General features: G+C 37.9%; 1 protein-coding gene across 16 annotated transcripts in view; it reads left to right on the top strand.

The window, feature by feature from the left end:
* The window catches only part of LOC107665233 (calpastatin-like), a 34,359-nt gene that overhangs the window by 4,416 nt on the left and 8,271 nt on the right, over positions 1-21,672 (top strand). For 8 of the 16 annotated variants that reach the window (XM_016456023.1, XM_016456032.1, XM_016456021.1 and 5 more), the window contains 8 exons: positions 14,389-14,451; positions 16,130-16,285; positions 16,763-16,882; positions 17,254-17,358; positions 18,164-18,208; positions 18,303-18,398; positions 18,535-18,615; positions 20,199-20,249. In XM_016456023.1, the coding sequence (XP_016311509.1) occupies positions 14,389-14,451; positions 16,130-16,285; positions 16,763-16,882; positions 17,254-17,358; positions 18,164-18,208; positions 18,303-18,398; positions 18,535-18,615; positions 20,199-20,249 (717 nt within the window). Of the gene's footprint in view, positions 1-2,566; positions 2,694-10,206; positions 10,339-14,388; positions 14,452-16,129; positions 16,286-16,762; positions 16,883-17,253; positions 17,359-18,163; positions 18,209-18,302; positions 18,399-18,534; positions 18,616-20,198; positions 20,250-21,672 lie in introns of those variants that run through there. The other 8 variants (XM_016456028.1, XM_016456030.1, XM_016456019.1 and 5 more) reach the window with 7 other exon arrangements.

The raw sequence follows: 21,672 nt of genomic DNA, 5'->3' as shown, positions 1-21,672 counted from the left end.
TAGCCTATGGAACATATTTTCTGCCTCATTCTGTGACAAGAAGCCACATCAGATCACAAAAGGAAGCATTTGACTGGTGTTGTGGAGTAAAAAGGTTATAATGTTCTCTTTTGTTGGACAACAAGTTTAGAAATGTGAATACAAGGGAAGTTTAGCTTTAGGCATTTTAATTTAAGCATGTTTAGCTTAGTTAACGGAAGGCTACCTGCTGCCATCAGAGCAAGTGTAATTACTGCATTCACGCGCTCCTCGGATGCTCTCAGTTCCCGAGTTGTGCTTTAAGTCGGAATGTGAAAACAACATGGACACTCGCGATTTGTATTATTAGAGCTTTCCGACTTGAGTTCACGCGCATTTTCTCAGTCGGGAAATAGTTTTTCACGTGCTGTGCCAGTGATGATGCTTCTTACATCCGTTTCGGAGAACCAGAGGACAAATATTTCAATCGATCGCTCAGGCATGGCACCGAAATCTGCGTTCTGATTCGGATCTAGTACATACCGGTTACATAGGTACCAGTGCCATATTGGTACCATGTTTCGGTACCCAACCCTAATTATTATATTATTAATATTATTACAATTTAAAATAACTGTTTTCTGTTTGAATACATTTAAAATGTCATTTATTCCTGTGATGTCAAAGCTGAATTTTCAGTATCATTACTCCAGTCTTCATTGTCACATGATCCTTCAGAAATCCCCCCCCCGCTTGACTGTGACTGTTATCTAATTGCAGTGTTTGTGTTTTTTCTAAGTAGCGCTCTGGAAATAATTAGTCATGTCATGTATAATGTCAGGTTCCTTTGGGCTTCTTTCTCAATCGACATCATGAGGATTGATGCGAAGCGTTTCAGTGTGCTGCTGTTGATTTAAGGCTTCATATTCGAAATGAAGCCCTCAGGAATGCAAGTCAACATTTCAAGTCAGGTGGTGACTTCGAGAGCTGAGAGGTTTGATATCTCCTAAAATTAAGTCCTAAGGTTGTAAATATACTACTTTGCAAAAGAAGATATTTCATAGTCATGAAATTATTCGTAGATCATATAATATAACACAGAATATAGAAGATTAGAATTTGTTTCTTTCATTTAAGCAACATGCAAAATTAGCCTTGTTTTATACCAGCCTGATCCCAATGTATACAATGTTACCTGTCAAGTTGGGAACTGGGGGAAAAAAAAAAAAACCCTGCCCAATCTAACAAAAAAAAAGCTACTAGAATAGTCAATATTTTAGTCAATTAAATTGAAATTATTAATTGAAAATAACACATTTTTCATTTTTATGACATTTTTGCATCACCGTTGTAACTTCTATTCTGAATTAAGTCTACTTTTATGTGAAGACTACTTGATTGCACAAGTTTCTGAAAGATGATGTAATTACTTTCAGGCAATGAATTAGCTCCAGGTAGAGTTTGTAGGTAAGCTGATTTCTCATGGTTTAAAAAAATGCTCGTTGCAATGCTCGATTGGCTGTCTTCAGTTGTCTAACACGCATAACTGCATGTCCACATCTGATGAGATGTCAGTTGAAAATTGTGGATGTTCACACCCAAGCCTGTCTCACTCAACAGGCTTACTTTGTTCTCAGCATTTGGGGTGGAGACAGTGCACCGTGTTTCGCAAGTGCAAGTCCCTGATTCCAACTCTCGAAATGTAACTCTTGCTAGATGCTCAATGTGAAGATATCATGCTTCCTACTCTTGACATGTGACTTCCTGCTGGTTACACATTCTGATTAGGAGTGTTTTTACAGATTTCTTTGGGTTTAATGCTTTAAATGGATAGTTCACCCAAAAATAAATTTCTGCCATTTACTTTCCCTCATGCCCTTTCAAACCTGTTTGACTTTCATCTGTGCAACACAAAAGAAGATATTTTGAAGAACGTTGGTAACTAAGCACTTTCCCAATTCCCAATGGCTTCCATTGTGTATGGACAAAAAAAATATGGAAGTTAATGGGAACCAAAATAGTTTGGTTACCAGCGTTATTCAAAATATAATCTTTTGTTGTTCACAGAAGAAAGTAAGTCATACAGGTTTGAAACGACATGAGATTACACGAAAAGATTCTCAGAATTCTCTCTTTGGTGCAACTGTGTCTTTAACATAGTCTAATTTGGCAACCGATGCACTAATAAAGCACGGGAAGTTCACTTTTTTCACTACAATCACCTTTTGTCACATAGTCCTTGCCATTATGAATTATAAGTTACCGTAAATCTGTTTCAATTAGTTTGTACTTTGTTTTGTTGGTTCAAGAATTGTAGTGTCTGTATGCATGGCTATCAAATGCACCATAAAAATAACCATAAACTTTTACCTTTGGATCATACCATGTGAACATTAACATACGCCCTGGCTATCACTTCTTTAAAAGTGTTAGACGTCTCGGTCAGGCGGTATTAATTCCACGTGCTTCCCTATTTAGCCATTCCTCCTTCCTTCCCTCCTTTTGATTCCACCTCCAGTGTGTGCCATAGCCCCACCCCTTTGGCCCTAACCACTCCCCCGGCCCCTCCCCCTGCTCCCTGTGCCTGGAACATGCTGTAGCTCAGACAGCAGACACAGCAGAGCCACAGAGACGGCGTCACACACTCAGCACCAGTAGACATGGGCCAGAATTTAAGCTGGATCCGCAGCACGCGGGACCAACCGGCCCTGCAGGACGTCGCTGAAGAGCAACAGGTGTCGCTTACTGGATATAATTGTATTGAGGTCTTAGAGAGTACCGTGCATGGATGGGTTTGTTTAATATCGTGCAAGTGTGTTTGAGGTGCAGTGACTGACTTGACAGTGTGAGGATTTTAAATGTGAGCCTGAGTTTTTGTTCTGTGTGCTGGTCAGGAGGTATTGGCTTTGGTCCCACAGCAACCGTCCGAGGGAGGAGGATGACTGGAATGTCTGAGGAATGCTGGGAAATGTTTTACAAAAAGTCTAACTATAGGGACTTTTAGCACTTAAAGCTGCAGCTCTACCAAGGACTTTTCAGTCTCTGTTATCTGTTTTACTGGCAATATTATGTCAAATCCAGGTGTTGCAATGTGCAGTAATTGTTTGTTGATAGCGTTTCTGGGTGTGTTCCTTAAAAGTGCGCTGTGATTCATTAGACTATAAATGATTATGCACTCTTAAAAATAAAGGTTCTTTATTGGCATCTATGGTTCCATGAAGAACCTTTAACATCCATGGAAACTTTCCATTCAACAAAAGGTTTTTTTCTAAAAGGATAGGTGAAAGGTAGCTGTCATTTTGAGCATGAGCAGAGCTCTCTATGTGGCTGATGTTGTCCAGTGGGCTGCTATCCAAGTGCTGCACATTCCCACAGCACAACATGCCAGCCTGGTTCAGCATCAGCTACTGACGTTAATGGCCCGAAGGATGATACTTGCTCACTTTCACTGTGAATGTGAGAATGTGCATTGTACATTTATGTACAGATGTTTTAACATTTAACCAAAAAAATCCTAGTGAGATATGAAGTTATTTAATCATGCACTTGTTGACTACTCAGAAGTTTACTTATTTTAATTTGTCATAATATTCGCTGTCATATCGACTGATATTAAAGAACTATAATTAAAACAAAATTATTTTGATTGATTTTAATCATTTATATGCCAGAACATATTTTGAGCATAATTGTGAATGATTAATGGCTTACAGTAATGGTGTTAATAATAATAATAATAGAATTTGACTTTTTTATTTTAAAAGACTTACAAACTAATATTGAATATATAATGATCAATTCAGAAGGACAGGCCAGAATTTAATAACGATATTGAATTTTTTTTTTTGAAAGATGTCATACTAATTTGAGCCTTACAGAAGCTATATATGTACATACAGTGGGTACGGAAAGTATTCAGACCCCCTTAAATTTTTCACTTTAGCAAATGGCTGCAATATAACAAAGAGTGAAAAATTTAAGGGGGTCTGAATACTTTCCGTACCCACTGTACATACAATGCTCACTGAAAATTAATCTTTAAAAACACTAATAATTTAATGCCATGGTTAAATGCAATGTAAATCTCAATTTACTTGTAGCATTTAGAATTCTTGATTTATAATTATATTGATTTATAATTGATTTATAATTTTTAATGTTTTGTCTTCAATTTATTCTGACAAAATAGTATAGAACTTTAATATCTGCAATTTATTGGTTATTATGAATAGAAAATCTGAAAATAAGGGTAGCCTTAAAAAATACAGTTGCACCACTCTGTGTTGGGGTATTTTAAGCATTAATTCTGTTGTCAAGTGAGCTGAGTGTATTGTAACAGTGTAGAGTTTATTGATCTACAGTGGTTTGTGCACTCCGTTAGTGACGCAGTATTGATCTGAACAGCTAGAGGAACATGTGTTCCAACAGCACACTCCAATAGCACACACAACTATTTCTATTTCTGTATATAGGTGTGTGTGTATTTGCAGATTCAGCAGCTAATATTGGGTATTTAAAGCATGTGATGGTATTTTTGTACCCCAGGTTGTCTCGGAGATGGGCTGTTAGATTTCTCATCTGTTGACTTAATACAGAACACTGTCTGAATGCAAGAGCCTCATCTTGAATGCAAACACGTGTTTGTGTCTGTCTTGTAGAGGTTAAACATCTGGCATGGTAGAATGCGCTTGAGTCCATATAGGAGATTCCCACATGTTCTGAACCTGATCAGAAACTGAATCAAAAACATTGTGTTCATTGCCTAATCATTGTGCAAGCATGATGTCATACATCATGAGTTGTACAAGAGCTCTATTTTTTTTGAACCATTCACCAAAGCTCTGTTGCAAATCCTAGTGAGTTAACCTCCCTATGCAACATTTTATGGCATCATAATTGAGTTAGATGTCATTATGCTGACAGTTTTGGCCAAATTCTAAGGCATTGGCGCATGCACTGTCATTTGTGGAGAATTAGCAAACCTTAACTAAGTTCATCATCATGATGATTGATTGAAAGAAATAAAATAAAAATAGTTCTCTAATTATCTAATCTAATTATGTATTTTTTGTATATGCAGCATGCTAATGTCAACTCAGTCTCTGTGATGCTATTTCTGTAGCACATTGCTTCCTAAGTAGCAGGCAGTAGACAAAAAGGCATCTAACTAGATTTTGGAACAGAACCTGTTTTTGGAACTTGTTTATGCTTTATGCTTTAGTGACAGACAGTAAACTGAATTCAGATGCCTGACTCTTGGACAGAAACTCAGTTAACAAACCACATGGAGAACAAGCTACTAAATATAGACACATTGCTGCGCAGGACCTCAGGAGTACCTTCAGCCCCTTTCAAAGTCGTTATACTTAGACTTTTTAGATTATGTGTGTGTGAACCTGAAAGAGAGCTAGGTAGAGCGATGTTGCCAGATTTGGTGTTTCAAAATTATTGACTGCATTTTGGGGTGTTTGTCTAATCGCCTGAAAGGGTAAAGACGTCACAAGGCTTTATTTAATTGAATTGTTTTAATTTTATTTATTTATTTATTTTTTTTTTTAGTTATGAGCACATGCTGTGCATCATAATGTGCTGACTCAACCATATCACACCTGGAGGTTACTTCTTGATTAGTGTCACACCTTGTGTGTTCAAAAACAAGAACTGTGAGTCAAATGTGTTCATATGTTAACATGCTTGTATATGCATGCATGTGTGTACTTGCTTTCTTGCCATCTGTTCAAAGGTTGTGCTATTATGACAATGAACGTATTTTGTGTACTTCATGGGGCTGTGTATCTTCAGCCAGTGAAAGTTTCCAACTTTTATGGCCACCCAGACCATAAATGGAAAGCCGTGAGTGAAAGCAAATGCAATACCTGAATCTAAAAGACCACATGAAATCAAAATGGGAGTTGTGTGGCTTTTAGTCCATCAGACATGGAGCATTAGCTTTAAAACTTTCTATATGTTAGTTTTCTCCTAAAATATGACAAAATTAACTTTTAAAATTTACAGTGTTTAAAATTTACAGGCTTTCTTTTCTGGGAAAACTGACAAAAATATTGATCTTGTGATATGAAGTACAGACTATTGGCTAAAAAGGGACAAGCCATTTGATATGTCCCACCCAAACGGTTTCAAACACGTCATAAGACAAAAAAATGCACTTTCATGGGGTCTCTATGATAAATTCTATAATTAGTGCTACAGGCTCTGACTTACAGCACCACAATTATCATGAAAATCATGTTTTAATTGCCATTGAGATGAATGGGAATGCTAACGGATAGCTTTCTCCAGCTATACCGCTCAAACAAACAGAGTAGTGTTTTAATAGAGCGACCTCCAAGTTCCGTAGAGCGTTTACAGAGCCTGGTTTGTTTTCGAATGTTTTCTATTCAGATTGTCAGTTCTGAGCCTGCAGAACTTGAATTGCACATACATAGACTCTCTGGCCTTCTGAGATTCATTCTTAGATTTCATCACTGTCACCTCTCGAACTCTGTGTCTGGGTGGGACTCTGATGACAGACTCATTTATTAACAGATAAGGGTTACTATGCAACTCTCCTGTTTAGTCACTCACTGTTACTTGTCCTGCTGAAGCCTGCTTCATGTTCTCAATTCAAGCGATCTCTAAAAACACTTTCCCCAAGTAATTCCTATTTATTTTAGCGATGCATCATATTATAGAAGTAAAATGGGTTGAAATGACAACTCGTGTTGACTTTAAACAGATGGACGGTAAAGAAATCTGACTTGGTTGTTTTTGTTGTTCTGTCAGGACTGGATACTGAACTCAAGCACTGTTGCGTTTGGTCAATGGTTCTTTCCTGTTTCCCTTATTTGGTTTCGTTCAAAGGTCCCCTGCCTCAAAAGTGGCTTTGTGGAATGCAACTGCATTCCAGGATTCGCATGACAACAAATACAGATTTTGGTTGTATGTTGGAGTTTGGTGTGTTAATTTGTGATAAGCGCATTGTGAACCTCAAAATCTCCGCCCAGCTGCACCCACTGTGACTGATTTTGCTGTCACCGATGTGTGATCTTTGTCACTTGGACGAAAGCTTTATGTGAGATTGTACACGCATTTAAGCTGTGCAAAATGTTCTACGGTATTACCATAAACATATACAGTACCACAGAAAAACCATAGTAATTATGTTTTTGGGCATGATGATCATTATATATGTAAATACTAATGACACAGCTGTTGTGTTCCTGGGGATGCAATTTCAAGACCGTCTTTTGTCGTCAACTTCTCCCTCCAATTTCCTGTCTTGCTCTACTTCCCCTGCATCTTATGTTTTTACTTTGAGTTATATTAGATAATATAATATTATATAATAAGATCTAATAGACTTTATATCAAATCCATTATAAGGTCTTATAATATCTATTAAAAGATCTTGTCTATATATATATATATATATGATGTGTGTGTGTGTGTGTATGTATATACATGCATACATACATACATGCGGCTAATAAATGTATGTTTTAAAATCCTGTTTTGTTTTATGCACCCTTGCATTCCTGTCAGATAATGCACTACTCCTCCCAGAAAATTGTTGCAATTACAAAAGCTTTGGTATTCTGATGTTTATTTCTTTTGTTTGTATTGGAACAACACAAAAAAGCAAAGAAACGAAGCCAAATCTGAGACATTCTACACAGAATTCCAAAAATGGACTGGACAAAATTATTGACACCCTCAATACTTGATAGCACACGCTTTGGAAAAAATAACTGAAATCAATCGCTTCCTGTAACCATCAGTAAGTTTTACAGCTCTCTACTGGAATTTTGGACCACTCTTCTTTTGCCAACTGCCCCAGGTCTTAAAGATTTGAAGGGTTTCTTCTCCCAACTGCTGTTTTGAGATCTCTCCACAGGTGCTTTATGAGATTTAGATCTGGACTCATTGCTGGCCACTTCAGAACTCTCCAGTGCTTTGACCATTAAACCCTTAAACCATTTTTGGGTGCTTTTTGAAACATGCTTTGGGTCATTGTCCTGCTGTAAGACCCATGACCTCTGACGGAGACCCAGCTTTCTGACAATGGGCCCTACATTGTGCCCCAGAATTCTTTGGTAGTCTTCAGATTTCATAATGCCATGCACACAGTCAAGACACCCAGTGCCTAAGGCAGCAAAGCAACCCCAGAATATCTGTGAAGCTCCACCATGTTTGACTGTAGGGACAGTGTTATTTTCTTTGAAGGTTTCCTTTTGTTTTCTGAAGACAGTAGAATGATGTGCTTTACCAAAAAAGCTATATTTTAGTCTCATCTGTCCACAGGACATTCTCCCAGAAGGATTTTGGCTTCCTCGGGTATGTTTTGGCAAACTCCAATCTGGCTTTTTTTATGTTACTCTGTCAGCAGTGGGGTCCTTCTGGGTCTCTTACCATATTGTCCCTTTTCATTCAGATGGCAACGGATGCAGGTCAGCGTGAATTTGTTTGGAAGTTGACCGAGGTTCTTTATCCACTCTTTGAACAATCCTTAATTGCAATCTTTCATAATTGTTCTCTTTCATCCATGGCACTGTAGTTAATATCCTTGGACATGGGCTGTAAACTTCTTCACAATGTTTTACACAGTGGACACAGAAACATTAAGATATCTGGAGATGGACTTGTAGCCTTGAGATTGTCCTTGCTTTTCCACAATTTTGGTTCTCAAATCCTCAGACAATTGTTTACTCTTCTTTCTTTTCTCCATGCTCCACTGGAGATGGACTTGTAGCCTTGAGATTGTCCTTGCTTTTCCACAATTTTGGTTCTCAAATCCTCAGACAATTCTTTACTCTTCTTTCTTTTCTCCATGCTCCGTGTGGTACACACAGACACACAACACAAATGTTAAGTCAACTTTTCCCCATTTTAACTGGTTGCAAGTGTGATTTCTATATTGCCAGCACCTGTGAATTTCTACAGGTGTGTTTAATTACAAATTAAAGGAGCATGACATGCTTGAAATACAATTATTTCTGAAGATTCTGAAAAGGTGCCAATAATTTTGTCCAGTCCATTTTTGGAGTTCTGTGTAGAATGTCTCAGATTTGGCTTTTTTTTTTGTGTGTGTTGTTCCAATACAAACAAAAGAAATAAACCTGAGAATACCAAAGTATTTGTAATTGCAACAATTTTCTGGGAGAAGTAGTGCATTATCTGGCAGAAATGCAGGGGTGCCAATATTTTTGTCCATCACTGCACACACAGACACACACACACACACACACACACACACACACACACACACATACAGTACAGCTAATATATACATACTGCTAATAAACATTTTTTCATGTTTTAAAATCCCCCTTTTATTTTATTGAAACCATTATCAAATTATAACACATCAGCCTATTTTTGTCATCTGGGAGGGTTAAAGTTGGGGATTTTTAAATTATTTTTTTGCAGTGTTCTCATTGATCAACTTTTGATGTTTGACTCCCCAATGTGTGCACCAGAGGGCGCTCTTCTACCATAGAAGTGGGCTTGGTTTTGCCATGTTTGGGGTTTGTAGTCAAAATGGCATCCTGTCTTAACAGACAAACCAGTTAAGCCTGTTTTACCAGTAGGAGTGTATATGAAGTCGAAGTGTGCGGCAGCTACGTAACTACACCATGTTCCTCTTACATACACGCTGGCACCAATTCTGCAGCAAGTCCGAGCTTCCGTTTCAAGCAGGGCTTATGACTCACCCAGTTGTTTTTCATCCTCTGTCTTTTTACCTTATGTGCATTAACTCTTTTTCTCCCTCTATCTATTTCTCTGTTCTTTTTCCATGCTCTGGGTGTGGTGGATTTACCCGCATGTGATACTTTTCTCTCTTTCTCTGGGCTGATGGTAGGTTGTGCAGTTCAGATTCCTGAGCAGTGAGTGTACCAGACACACCCAGTCTGACAGGCATGAACTGGAAGGTTTGCACTGCCTGCACTGCGTCTTTTTTTCTTCACCAGCCTCTACAGAAACGTGCACAACTTATCAGCCCAGACCCCTTCAAACCACTGCAGTCGGGCCTATCTTTAAAAAACCATAACCAACACCCCAACTCCAACTTCCTTAGTAGTATGGAAACAGTCTTGTGTTTATTTTTCCTGGCTCACTGTGTAGATGGGTGGAGCCTCTCCCCTCTCGACCAGTCAGAACACTTCTGCACTTGGAGGGAGGGGCATCAGCTGTTGACGTGGTGGAGTGGGAGGAGTTGAAGGCTTCTGGCTTCACTGCTGGGCGTGTTTCTGTTAGTATATGCGTATATGTGTGCATAAGGGATATATTTTGTTTTTTTTTAGGTTGAAGGAATTTGAAGTGACTCTCTTCTAGATTGGATTACAGGGTAAAGTGAAACGGAACACTGTTTTGTTACAGATGGTACGTATCTGCAGCTCTTGCATTTCTGTCTGTGGTTTCCTGCCGCTGTATCTGATAGCTAAAGATTGTGCCAACTGCACTGCAGTTTGTGGAAATGATTACAGTGCTTTTGGCACGAAAGAAACTGCTTGTTTCATTGTTGTCTGAGAGACTGAAAAGGCCTCAGTTCATCTCTTACTGATTTGTCTGACCAGACTTCATCTAATCAGGAAATTGTTAAAAAAGCTGGTTACTAAGTTTACTTTTTTGTTGTTGACTGCATTGGTTTTTAGCTTTAGAAGGTTTTAAGTTTATGATCAGCAATTCTGCATGTCAGAACGAGAGCTGTCTGTCACTACTGTATGTTCACATTTTAGAGATGCTTGTGGCATCAGTGTGCCATTTTCATATTTTGTAACCTTCCATTTTTACTTACGCTCATGTCAAGAGGTAATAGGCCTACATAATGTCTGGAAGCATAGCTGGAGAATTAATTCATTTTGTAATGCAACAAGCACACTACACCCTGTCTGATTGGTTTCAGATTTTGCTTGAAGGTGACAACCAGATGGAATCTAGCATAGAGTTGCATAGTTTACACTAGTGCCATCATGAATCTGTATCCTCACTTGTACGTACATCAACTTTAAATGTTTAAAATATAAATCCATTGCTGTGGGCTCACAAGAACGCAGTTACGGCATCTACAAAACTATTTGCATTTAATTTTCCTCAGTTCTACACTTTGCTGCTGGCCATTTAGTACATACTTGAAGTGCATACTTGATTGCTTGCAAGTAGCAACTTGATGTCATTTTCCACATCCAGGATGTTACCTCATAATAATGTTATGTCATTTGTAATGTACAAGCCAACATTTAAGTCATTATCAGTCAGAATCAGTCAGAATTCATCATATTTGCATAAATCACTTCTGTAGTCCCAGAATTGATTGCAGTCACTTAACTAGTTGGTCTTGAAATACAATCTGCCCCGTGTCATGCTAATCTATTCACTAATGAACCTCTCATTATGCTAGTAAAACCTTCCCATCCTTAAACCTCAGTGCTAACTGCTAACATCATATCGTCATTACATCTTAGTTGTCATAATACAGAAATGTTATCGTCATAGTTACCTAATAGCTGGTCTTAAACAAACGTGTTGAATGTGAAACTTAAGACGTCACACAATGGATTAACTCTGTAACCACAGAGGGTACTTTTGAGGTAATCTGGCTGGAGACGTGCATTAGTCATGATTTTTGTTAAAGAATAGAATCAAACAATGAGGTAACTGCTGATGGCCTATAAACCGCAGATTTATCCTGTTTAGTAGTGCTGTTGAGGGAGTTTGAGCTATTGGGATGATTGGGAAGAATCAATGCTAATATGCTATCATAGCTTACTTCTGTTTACAAATCACCAAACTTGCTTCTTCAGGATGGTTGAATTAGAAGTGGGGAGTGGCATGGAGGCTAAAACAGGTTGAAGAAGACCTGTGTAGTTTGTACCCAACCCGTGTTGCTATTTCCTTTGTCACATTAGCTAACGCCTGCTAACACAGTGAGGTTTCTGGGAGGAGTTGTCAAACTTGGACTGTTCTGCTAAATGTGCACAGACATTGTTGTGTGAGGGATCCATTAGTAGTTAGATTGTCCATTAGGCATTTTGACCATCATGATACTGAGATAACAATGTGAGCTCGTCATTTAGGCTGGTCTGAGTCATGTGTGCCTTTGGGCCTATTTTTGGGTGTTGACACATTGTCTCTGTGTCAGTGACATCAGCAAAAGCCATCCTAGACTATTTTAATCATAACATTTAAAAGCAAAATGATTTAAATTGCTCATTATTTAGAGGATCATCTGTTGTGGTTACATTGAGATCTGTGGAATGTTTAGATCTGTTTTGAGTGCACTGAGTCAGCATCAAATTCATTTCAGTGCTTCTGTACACATTGTACTTTTAAATCGTACCTGCCCTGTGTTTACCCACAAATTTACCCATAATGCTTTAAAAAAAAAAAACTTTTTATTGCTGAGCATGCATAGTGTTTACCTGACTAAAAAGCATGTATCTAGGTGGTTTCTTGCACGCAACCTTTAGCTCTACACCCATGCTCATTCAATTCATGTACTCACAGTAGCTCTCTTATGGGTTTCCACATTTTTCTGTTGTATTGTTGTTGAATGGGTTGGGTTATTATGGTATCAGCCAAGTATTTCCGAAAAAAAAAATACTTGTAAGAGTTTTTTCTAATGTTGTCTATATGCTCCGAGCCAGCACTTGTATTATCATTGTTGCTCATGTATCTTTATTTAGTGGCGCAGAGAAAGAACACCGACTGTTGAATGTATGCTAAAGGCCCTTTCACGGCTTATTTGGTAGCGAAGTGTCTTCCTGAATGACTATACTGTGAGCTCTTTCTTTTAATTTAAAGATGTGGTAGAAGTTGTGGCCTAGTGGTTCGCACATATGCTCTGATGTGTGATCTTGAGAGATCTGGCCATTTCTCATCATACACCACTATTTCCTGTCTTTCTTGGCTGTCAGTATCCCAAAAAAAACAAACAACCAACAACAATGATTATTTTAAGAATTATAATAATGATAATTCTAGTAATGATTATAGTAATGTTATTATTACAATAATAATTATATACTAATAATAGTAATATTTCAAATTATTATAATATTAATTATAATAATTATATATTTTTTGTTTATTGTTTAATAATTGTCTAATAAATCTGAAAAACCTTAAGACTGGATAATGCTTGATGTTTGTTATTATTATTATTATTATTATTTTATTAATATTAATAATATTTCAATTTATTGGGAATAAATAATAAAAAACTGTTGTTCTTGTCGTAATTAATCATATTTTGTTATCATTGTTATGCATTTATTTATTTCTTAATGATTAAATCTAATAAATTGAAGAACACGAAGAAAGTAAAAGGACAAAGTAGTCTTTAAAAAGAAGTGATCTTTTATATTTTTAAAATTCTTTTAAGTTCCTCTGACCTGCCATGACAACCATGTAGCATGTTTTCTATGTCAAGTAGGTCATGTAGGACAATGTGACACAATCAAAAGATATAGTTGATGTTTAATGTAGAGTTACATGGAAGTCAATTTTGGACCGATGAGATTTCACAGTGGGTGGGGCTATTCAGTGCAATACTCTATAAATAGAAATATATCTACAAAATGTCCTGTCGCTAATCACTTGATTGGACAACAACTTCAGATTTTAAAGGAAGAGCTTTTATCACATGAATAACATTGAGTATTTATTTAAATGTGTCATTATCTCTGGTTCTTTGTATTTCATCATCAACAATCCACCCTCATTCAGTTACATAACCTCAAACCTGCTGAGCTTGTTAGAACACTTCAGGGAGCATCAAAGCAGTAAATCTATATGTTGGGTGCTCTTTGACGCTATGTTCACAGACCTTCTGGGTAGAAGAACATTGAGAAAATGTAAAGGCCAATAGAAAAACGAGCCATGGGCTGTGATCATTTCATCCTTAAGCAGCTGCATATATGGCACAGCTGTGTTTAAAAGTTCGGTGATGATGATTATGGTGGTTTGGGGGTTAAAGGTCTTGCCTACTTATACAAAAGCCCTTGTTTAAAATGCAGTTTGTAAACCGGTAGAGCTACTGAACAATTTAATCCTTACAGTAAGTCATGTAGGATTGTTATTGCTTCAGTGTTTTGTATTTGTATCTATTAATGATGCATTTGATTTGCATTTGGTACATTTTTGCTCACATTTGAAATCATTCACAAATATTTAAGTGTGTTTGATGATGCATTCATGGGTTTTATCCTCTCTCTAATTCAGCATGACCTTATGTTTCACACTAAACTCATGATTTGCATATGATTCTGGCTGTTTTTAATGTAGTGAGAAGGTCAGGGAAAGTAATGGGTTCCATAGTGCACTAATGCATTTTTATTTATTAATAGCAGCAGTAATGCTTTTCATAATAATGTAAATGCATTACGTTTTCTCAAACACTCAACTCTTCTCTTTCTGTCTTTCTTTTTGCAGTCTCAGCAGGTCACACCCACCCCAACAACTCAGGTCTCCACAGCGAATCCTGCAAAATATGAGGTAAGATCCTTCATTGTTTTCAGTCTTTCTCTCATTTACTCCATTTATTCACATTATCTCATTTATTTGTCTGATGGAATGACTCATATTCTACAAAATGGTTTATAGTCCACTCTACAAATTTATCGACCCATCATGTCTCCACTGGTTGTTGATAGCCGTCTGCTTTTTCCTTGGAACTATTCAGGTGTCTGTTCTGTGAGGGATGCTACTGTGTTTTTAAGAGGTGTTGTGTCGTAGCTGAACGGAGAAATGGGAAAAGTCTTCTGTCCATTCAGATAAAGTGTTTAAAGCTGTTCCTTTAAGATGGTGGAAAGCAACTTTGTTGCCTGCCCTCAAGTCATACTCACAGCTGTGATAATGTGTATATTCCTAATAATAAGATATAAATTACAAATGTCTGCATATATTGCACTACATTTATTATGAATTAGCTTGAATCGATAGTATAGATAGACTACTGGGAAAAAATACAGGGTTCCTGTTTTCTTACAGATTTTCTCCTTTTCTCAATTAATAAGAAATAAATTGAGATCTATATAGAAGTGTGTATATATATATATATATATATATATATATATAACACACACACACACACACAAAGAAAAACAAGTAGATATATCTTTCCCCTGAGTAGTCATTTATAAGGCACTCTTGTCCTATTCAACAGAAAGCTATAGGAACTAGGAGAATGTTTAGAGTGTTTTTGCACACTATGTTGAGCACCTACAGTATATGATAAAAGGATTCCAAAGAAGTTACGGGATGCTTAACATCCTAAAGAGGAGAGGAAGTAAAAGAGAGTGCAGACCGAGTTAGAACAAGCTTTTTGTGGAAAAAACAGAAGAAAAACAGTATGTTTTGCAATGATTTGCCAGTGCAAAAGACACTGCCACAATACTAGGGTGTTGTGGGTGGTTGTCGAGACGCTTGATTTATCAAGCAGCACCATTAAAAAAAATACAGCAAAGATATAAAAGACAAAGACGTCTTTCTACTCTCCTCTTGTATTTACATGGACTCTTAGAGGACATTGTTGGTTGCTTTTTGAGACTGTTGTTAACAGAAATCTTTTATTTTTTCTTGTCTGTTGCCTTTGGACAGAGCATGTTGGGATATTTGGTTGTGGCAGGACATGGTGTCTCCCATGAGGAGTGTCTGCTCTATGACTCACTTTCCTGAATCTAGTTACAGCTGGAGTTTGCTTTTGATTTGCTTGCTTGTAACTGCTGTTTGTGTGATTTGTTAATTGTATCTCTCGTCCCAAAACTCCCTGGTTAACAAGTTACTATATCTGATCAAAATAAATGTTCATGTTCTGATACAAATAAAGAACTGCCCAGGGAATGTGTTTTGCAAGACTATAGTTAATGCCATTCTGGCACAACTAAGCTGAGGTGCTCATGTGAAAGACATATGATTGAATCTGTCATAATCCCATTGCCTTTCAACAAGAAACACTCTAAACATGATATAATTTAATAATTAATAATAATTTATGCATTTAGCAGACACTTTTATCCAAAGCGACTTACAGTGCATTTAGGCTATACATATTTTACCAGTATGTGCGTTCCCTGGGAATCGAACCCACGACCTTTGCGCTGCTAATGCAATGCTCTACCACTGAGCCACAGGAACATGATATATGATTGCCATTTTCACATCTGCATTGTAGAAAGGACCTACACAATCGTCTACTGCAGTTGTGACTGTCAAACCCAGCACCATGCCTGCAACCCCAGCAGCTCCTTCAGGAGCATCTGCTGCGGGAGCTGCAGGAGGTGGAGGCTTCACCACCACTCAGAAAGGACCTTCTCTAGTCACGCCACAGGTAGACACCATCTGCTGGATTTTATCGGACTACAGGCTTCTTTACATCTTCCTCATTCTGGGTTTCATCAGGGCCACACTGCACTTTTTCTCAAACACTCTTTTTGCCTTTCTTTCCTAACTTGATTTCTTGCTTTCATTCTTGGTTAACATTTTTGGTGAACACTAACACAACACGTTTGGGCTGTTTCCATTTCCACAACATCTGGAAAACATCTGTAGGACCGTTTGTTGCACAAACTTCTCTGTCTAATGGAGATGGTGTTTTTGGTATTTGTTCTTTGGGTCTCAATGCTGAACACATTCATGACTTTTTGGGATGAACATCAAGTTTAAATTTTCTCCTCTGCCATTTCGAAACTAAACCCCATCTGCAAACCATCTTCATTTGGTTTTATCCATCCATCTCATCTTCATATTTAAAGTGCATCTTGAGGATCTGCTGTATTCCGTTCTTACTCCTGCATACTGATTGCAGGCCACAGTCTCTAAACCCACACCTGCACCTTCTGCTAAAGTCCCAACTGTGAGCTCTGGGACTGGACCTTCTGGAACGACAGGAGTGAAGCTCACAGACCCTCTGAAAGACAAGGCCCAGGTACACCAGTGCACAGCATTAATTGGCGTTTGGCTTCTCTTGTCCATCTTCTTCTGCAAACAAGACTTCATGGACATGCCGCTTTTGTGATATCATCTTCTGCATGCCAGTTATTGCTGCTTTTACTTCAAGAATTTTCTTTTGATGGATAATCCCACCTAAGCAATGTCTCATTCTCTGATCACCACTCTCATGGCGTTCACCTTTCACACATTTGTGAGGAGCTGCATCATTGCACTCCTGAAAAGATAAAACTTATCTTATCTTTCTACTCTTTGGCTCTCTGGGTTAGCTTTGGCTTCACAATTGCTCAGTTTTGGTTTTAAACTTGGTGTTAATTCTCGAATATGTGGTGCGTATGCTTCTGTTAGAGTACAACCATTCCTTCATCCAAACCGGGAGCTGCTAAGGTGGATCCGGCTGTTGGGAAGCCCTCAGCCCCGGCCGGTGCGCAAAAGCAGACCAGCGCTCAAAAGGTACTTTAATGGAATGATCATCAGGAGTGCATCAGAGTTACATCATTTTACCCTCACATTCTCATGCTAAAGGTGCAAATACTGGACATTTGTGCTTGAAAAGAAGCACCCAGTGTATCTTATTGGATTTTAAAAGGGCTTTTGGGGGAAATCCTTTACTTTTTTTTTTTTTACTAACTGCTACCGCCAACTCAATGTAACACATTTCAAAACAAAACAGTGCACAACTGCAGGATGTAAAGCCACTCTTGTTGGTCCAGATAGCATATGTACACTGGCAAGAAAACGTTAGAAAGGCTGTAAATCATCTGGGAAACATTGTGCTCTATTGTAAGCATTGTATTTGCGTGCACAAGCAGTTGACGCATAACATTTTTTAAGATTTCAGGTTAATTTATACTGATAAGAATAAGGTCCTGTAACTGGTCACAATTTCTTTTAGGTTTTTCACCATTTTTAATCACTTATTTTGCCTTCAATTGTCGTCAGTTTTGTGAAAATGTTTATGATCTTGTGATGTAACAAATACTTTTTTCCCATGTAGTCCCTCAGTTAATATAAGTTCATAAAACATCATATTAAGAAATAATTATGCCTTTTAAAAGATTAATACGCTCATCTAACCTTCCAAAAGATTAAGATCAGTTAAATAAAAAAATAAAATAAAAAACTTTTGAATGGTAGTGTACTGATAAACCTCCCAAAGGAAAATATATGTGATACCTGGGAATGACCAAGTAGGGTAGTGCAGTCCAGGTATGTCAGTATGGAGTATAATAAAAAGGTATTTTGCTCTGGACTGCAGGTGCAAGTGGAAGTGGGTCCTCCAGGAGCTAAAGTCAGTACGGAGGTGAGTCTACATGCTGACTTTATCTTTGTGTGATTATCAGATACTCTGTATATTAAAAACATCCCACTGAGTTTATTTTTATGCCTGTGTGTAGGATGTAGATCCGTTTGATGCCCTGTCTGGCACATTACCATCATCACGACCTGTGGCTCCTAAAGTCCCAGCATTCACTGGACCAGAGGTCAAAGAGGTACTGCATGAGTATAGATATTAGAGTGATGTGTAAAACTTAAGCAATAATAGCATGTGTTTGTGAATGTTGATTATTTAACAGCACGTGTCTTTCTACACGTGTGTTTTCTAATGGAATGTATTGCATGTCTCAGCCAAATGTAAAAGCAGAGAAGGGTTTTATCTGTGGTGAGAGAGATGACACATTGCCGCCCGGATACCGACGAGCAGACCTGGTCAGTTGGAGATCATACAAATTCTTAACTGCTTATTTTTTCTGATCCTTTCATTTTATTAGTAGTTAAAGTGATAGTTCAACCAAAAATATGTTGTTTCAAACCTGGATGATTTGCTTTCTTCCATGCAACACAAAATGAGAATTTCGAAGAATATGCTGATTGTTCTTTTCTATGCAATTACAATTAATGGAGATTGAGGCTTTTAAAGGGGTCATATGACGTTGCTGTACATATACGTATACTGTACATTATTGTTGCTCCTCTATGCCCTGCCTTTCTGAAACGCGTCGATTTTTACAAAGCTCATCGTTCTGAAAAGCGAGGTGTGCTCTGATTGGCCAGCTATCCAGTGTGTTGTGATTGGCCGAATACCTCGTGTGACGGAAATGTTACATCCCTTAACATACTGTGACGCCGTGTCCCGGCCGGAGCGACGAGACAAAACCAATAAAACCCATTATAAACGAGGCATTTGTTGCATCCAGTGGGGACATAATTACTGATTGTAATGACTTATACTGTGTTTTTACGCTTTGCTTTGCGTATTGCGCCGCGTAAACATAAAACCATGTCTGCATTTGTGATCGGAGAAATGCCAAACAATAAGTGCTACTCTACACTGCTCAAACTCGCGTTTGAATCATCAGTGGCAAATTCTTTAAATATAAAAAAATGTACTTACAGGCTGTGAGTCAGAAGCGCCAGACTGTCCTTGCAAAGTTGGAATTGCCCCACTTTATAGAAACAACCTTTGTGCACAGCATTGTAGGCTACTCTCCCAGGTTCAGGAAGCTGTCCTCCGTAAAATGCGCTGCACACATCTGAATATTTGGGTTGAACTGTTCTGGAACAGTGTTGTAAATACAACTTAACCACTGATTTCTCATTGTGTCCTCTTTTGGAAGGCCAAACAAAGTAGTTTCGCTTTCACAATGAAACACACAGCGTCTCCACAACATGGCGGCGGCAACAACAATACTACAGCGAGAATAAAAGTTACGCCGCCTTTCTTTGCGTGAACATTTGGGCGGCGTTATGCAAATCTTCCCACACAGTGACGTAGACATGTGGGGGCATGTTTAAACGAGGCGTTTTAGGAGGGTGTGGACAAGTCTTAACTTTTTTAAAGAATATCTCTTTAGGTTTGAGACTTTAGTCTTGGCAATTTTAGGGATCTTATCTATTCACGATCAGCTTGTAACACTCCAAAGAGAAAGGAAAACTTGAAATTGCATCATATGACCCCTTTAAGCTTCAAAATGGACAGAAATGCACCAAAAGCATAATAAAAGTAGTCTAAAGAAGGGCTTGTGTGCTATATTACAAGTCTTCTGAAGCCATGCTGTCTTTTTGGGGGTGAACTGTCCCTTCAAACAATCATTCCTTCTCTCTCCTCGCATTTCTGTTTTGTTCATAATGCCTTCATGAAACCTGCCTTTTTAATTACAGCTTACTGATGTGTGAAAGTCTTTTAGAGTCTGTTTTCATTGTTTCTGTCTAATTCAAAGTATTGTTTTACGCATGTTTTTCAGTCACTATTTTAGTCATCTTTGAGTCTAATCGTTAATTTGTCCATTCAGGAAAAGAAAACACCTGCTGGAGTTCCTGAGAAGCCTAAAGATGTTCCCAAGGTAGGCGAGTTGCAGAGGCCTTTTACTATCAGTGCGTTCAGTGTGTTGTTTTTAGCCCTTTTCTAATCATGTGACTCACATTCTTGTAGTTCACACACACTTTTAAAGTCTCCAGTGTTCCCAGCACCACATTAGCATTCTATGCCTTTCTATTACAGTCGCACTGTTATTGTCTCTTTCTCACTGCATTTTCCTTGTCTTTCTGTCATTGGGCCTTGTGCACTAAAAATGCAGTTGTTTTGTGCACAGACAAATGTTACATATCTGTTCTTATCTTCAGTGTCATTATTTTAAATGAGTATTAGCATAATACACAGCCAAACCCTGTTTTTATATGGGCAGTTTTGGCCATATTAGGCCAGTTATGCATATGCCTGGACAGGCTCTGTTTTATGCATGACTTATCCCACATCAGTCTAATGCATATTATATTTGTTAACAGTTATTATAGAGCTACATGCTTATTCAATTTCAAATAATATGTATCTATATTTAACAAAAAACTAATTCCATTATAAGGCCACTAGGAGTCTGTCAGTTGTTTTTAGTATTTTAAATTAACTAATTTTTTTTCGTTATTAGTAGTAGTATTATTATGTTCTTTTTATTTTTTTATAAAATATTTATATATTTTATATATCCCTGTTTTCCATAAATTTAGAATAAAATATAAACTTCTCAATATGAAATAAATAATCAGTATGAATTTTGATGAATCATTATTTCTGTTTGAAAACATTTGCACACAATATGCATGTTTAGTGAATAAGGCCCATATCTACGGTCACACTCAGTCATACTGGCATGTATGACTTGTTTGAGACATTTGACATCTCGCTGATATTCACTCACGTCTTACCATTATTCTTCATGTCTCTTTCTATCTGTATTTAGTGCCAAATATTTAGCTTGTTCTAAGGGTGTTGGCTAGCAAACAGAAGCAAACACAAATTCATCACTCATTCACTTTCAGTACATTGTTGCCCAATCAGCACACACACACACACACACACACACACACACATACACACACACACACACTCATCGCCCACCCTTCAGTTCTCAGAATATTATGATCACCGTCTCAATATTTTGTACAACTTTACAGATCGTTTTGCCCTGATCATTCATAGAGAGCTCAGCTTATTCAGCTGGTGGTTGTTTTATAAGTTATAAGCATATTGTTAATGTTGGGCTCTTGGTATGCAGAGGGTGTGTCTGTACATTTCCTGCCAGGGCACATGCTGTTTGTTATTCCCCCAAAATTGAGCTTGGGGCTCCCTCTAATGGTCGTTCCTAGAATTACATTATTAGACGTTTTTGTCACATTTTGTGCACTATTCCAGTGGTTCCCAACCCTGGTCCTGGAGGCACCCCAACACTGCACATTTTGCATGTCTCCTTTCTCTGACACACCAATTTC

Source organism: Sinocyclocheilus anshuiensis, unplaced genomic scaffold, assembly GCF_001515605.1.
Source record: "Sinocyclocheilus anshuiensis isolate Anshui unplaced genomic scaffold, SAMN03320099.WGS_v1.1 scaffold587, whole genome shotgun sequence".
Taxonomy (NCBI): Eukaryota; Metazoa; Chordata; class Actinopteri; order Cypriniformes; family Cyprinidae; genus Sinocyclocheilus; species Sinocyclocheilus anshuiensis.
The sequence above is the reverse complement of the archived record's forward strand: the minus strand, read 5'-3'. Positions and strand labels throughout refer to the sequence as shown.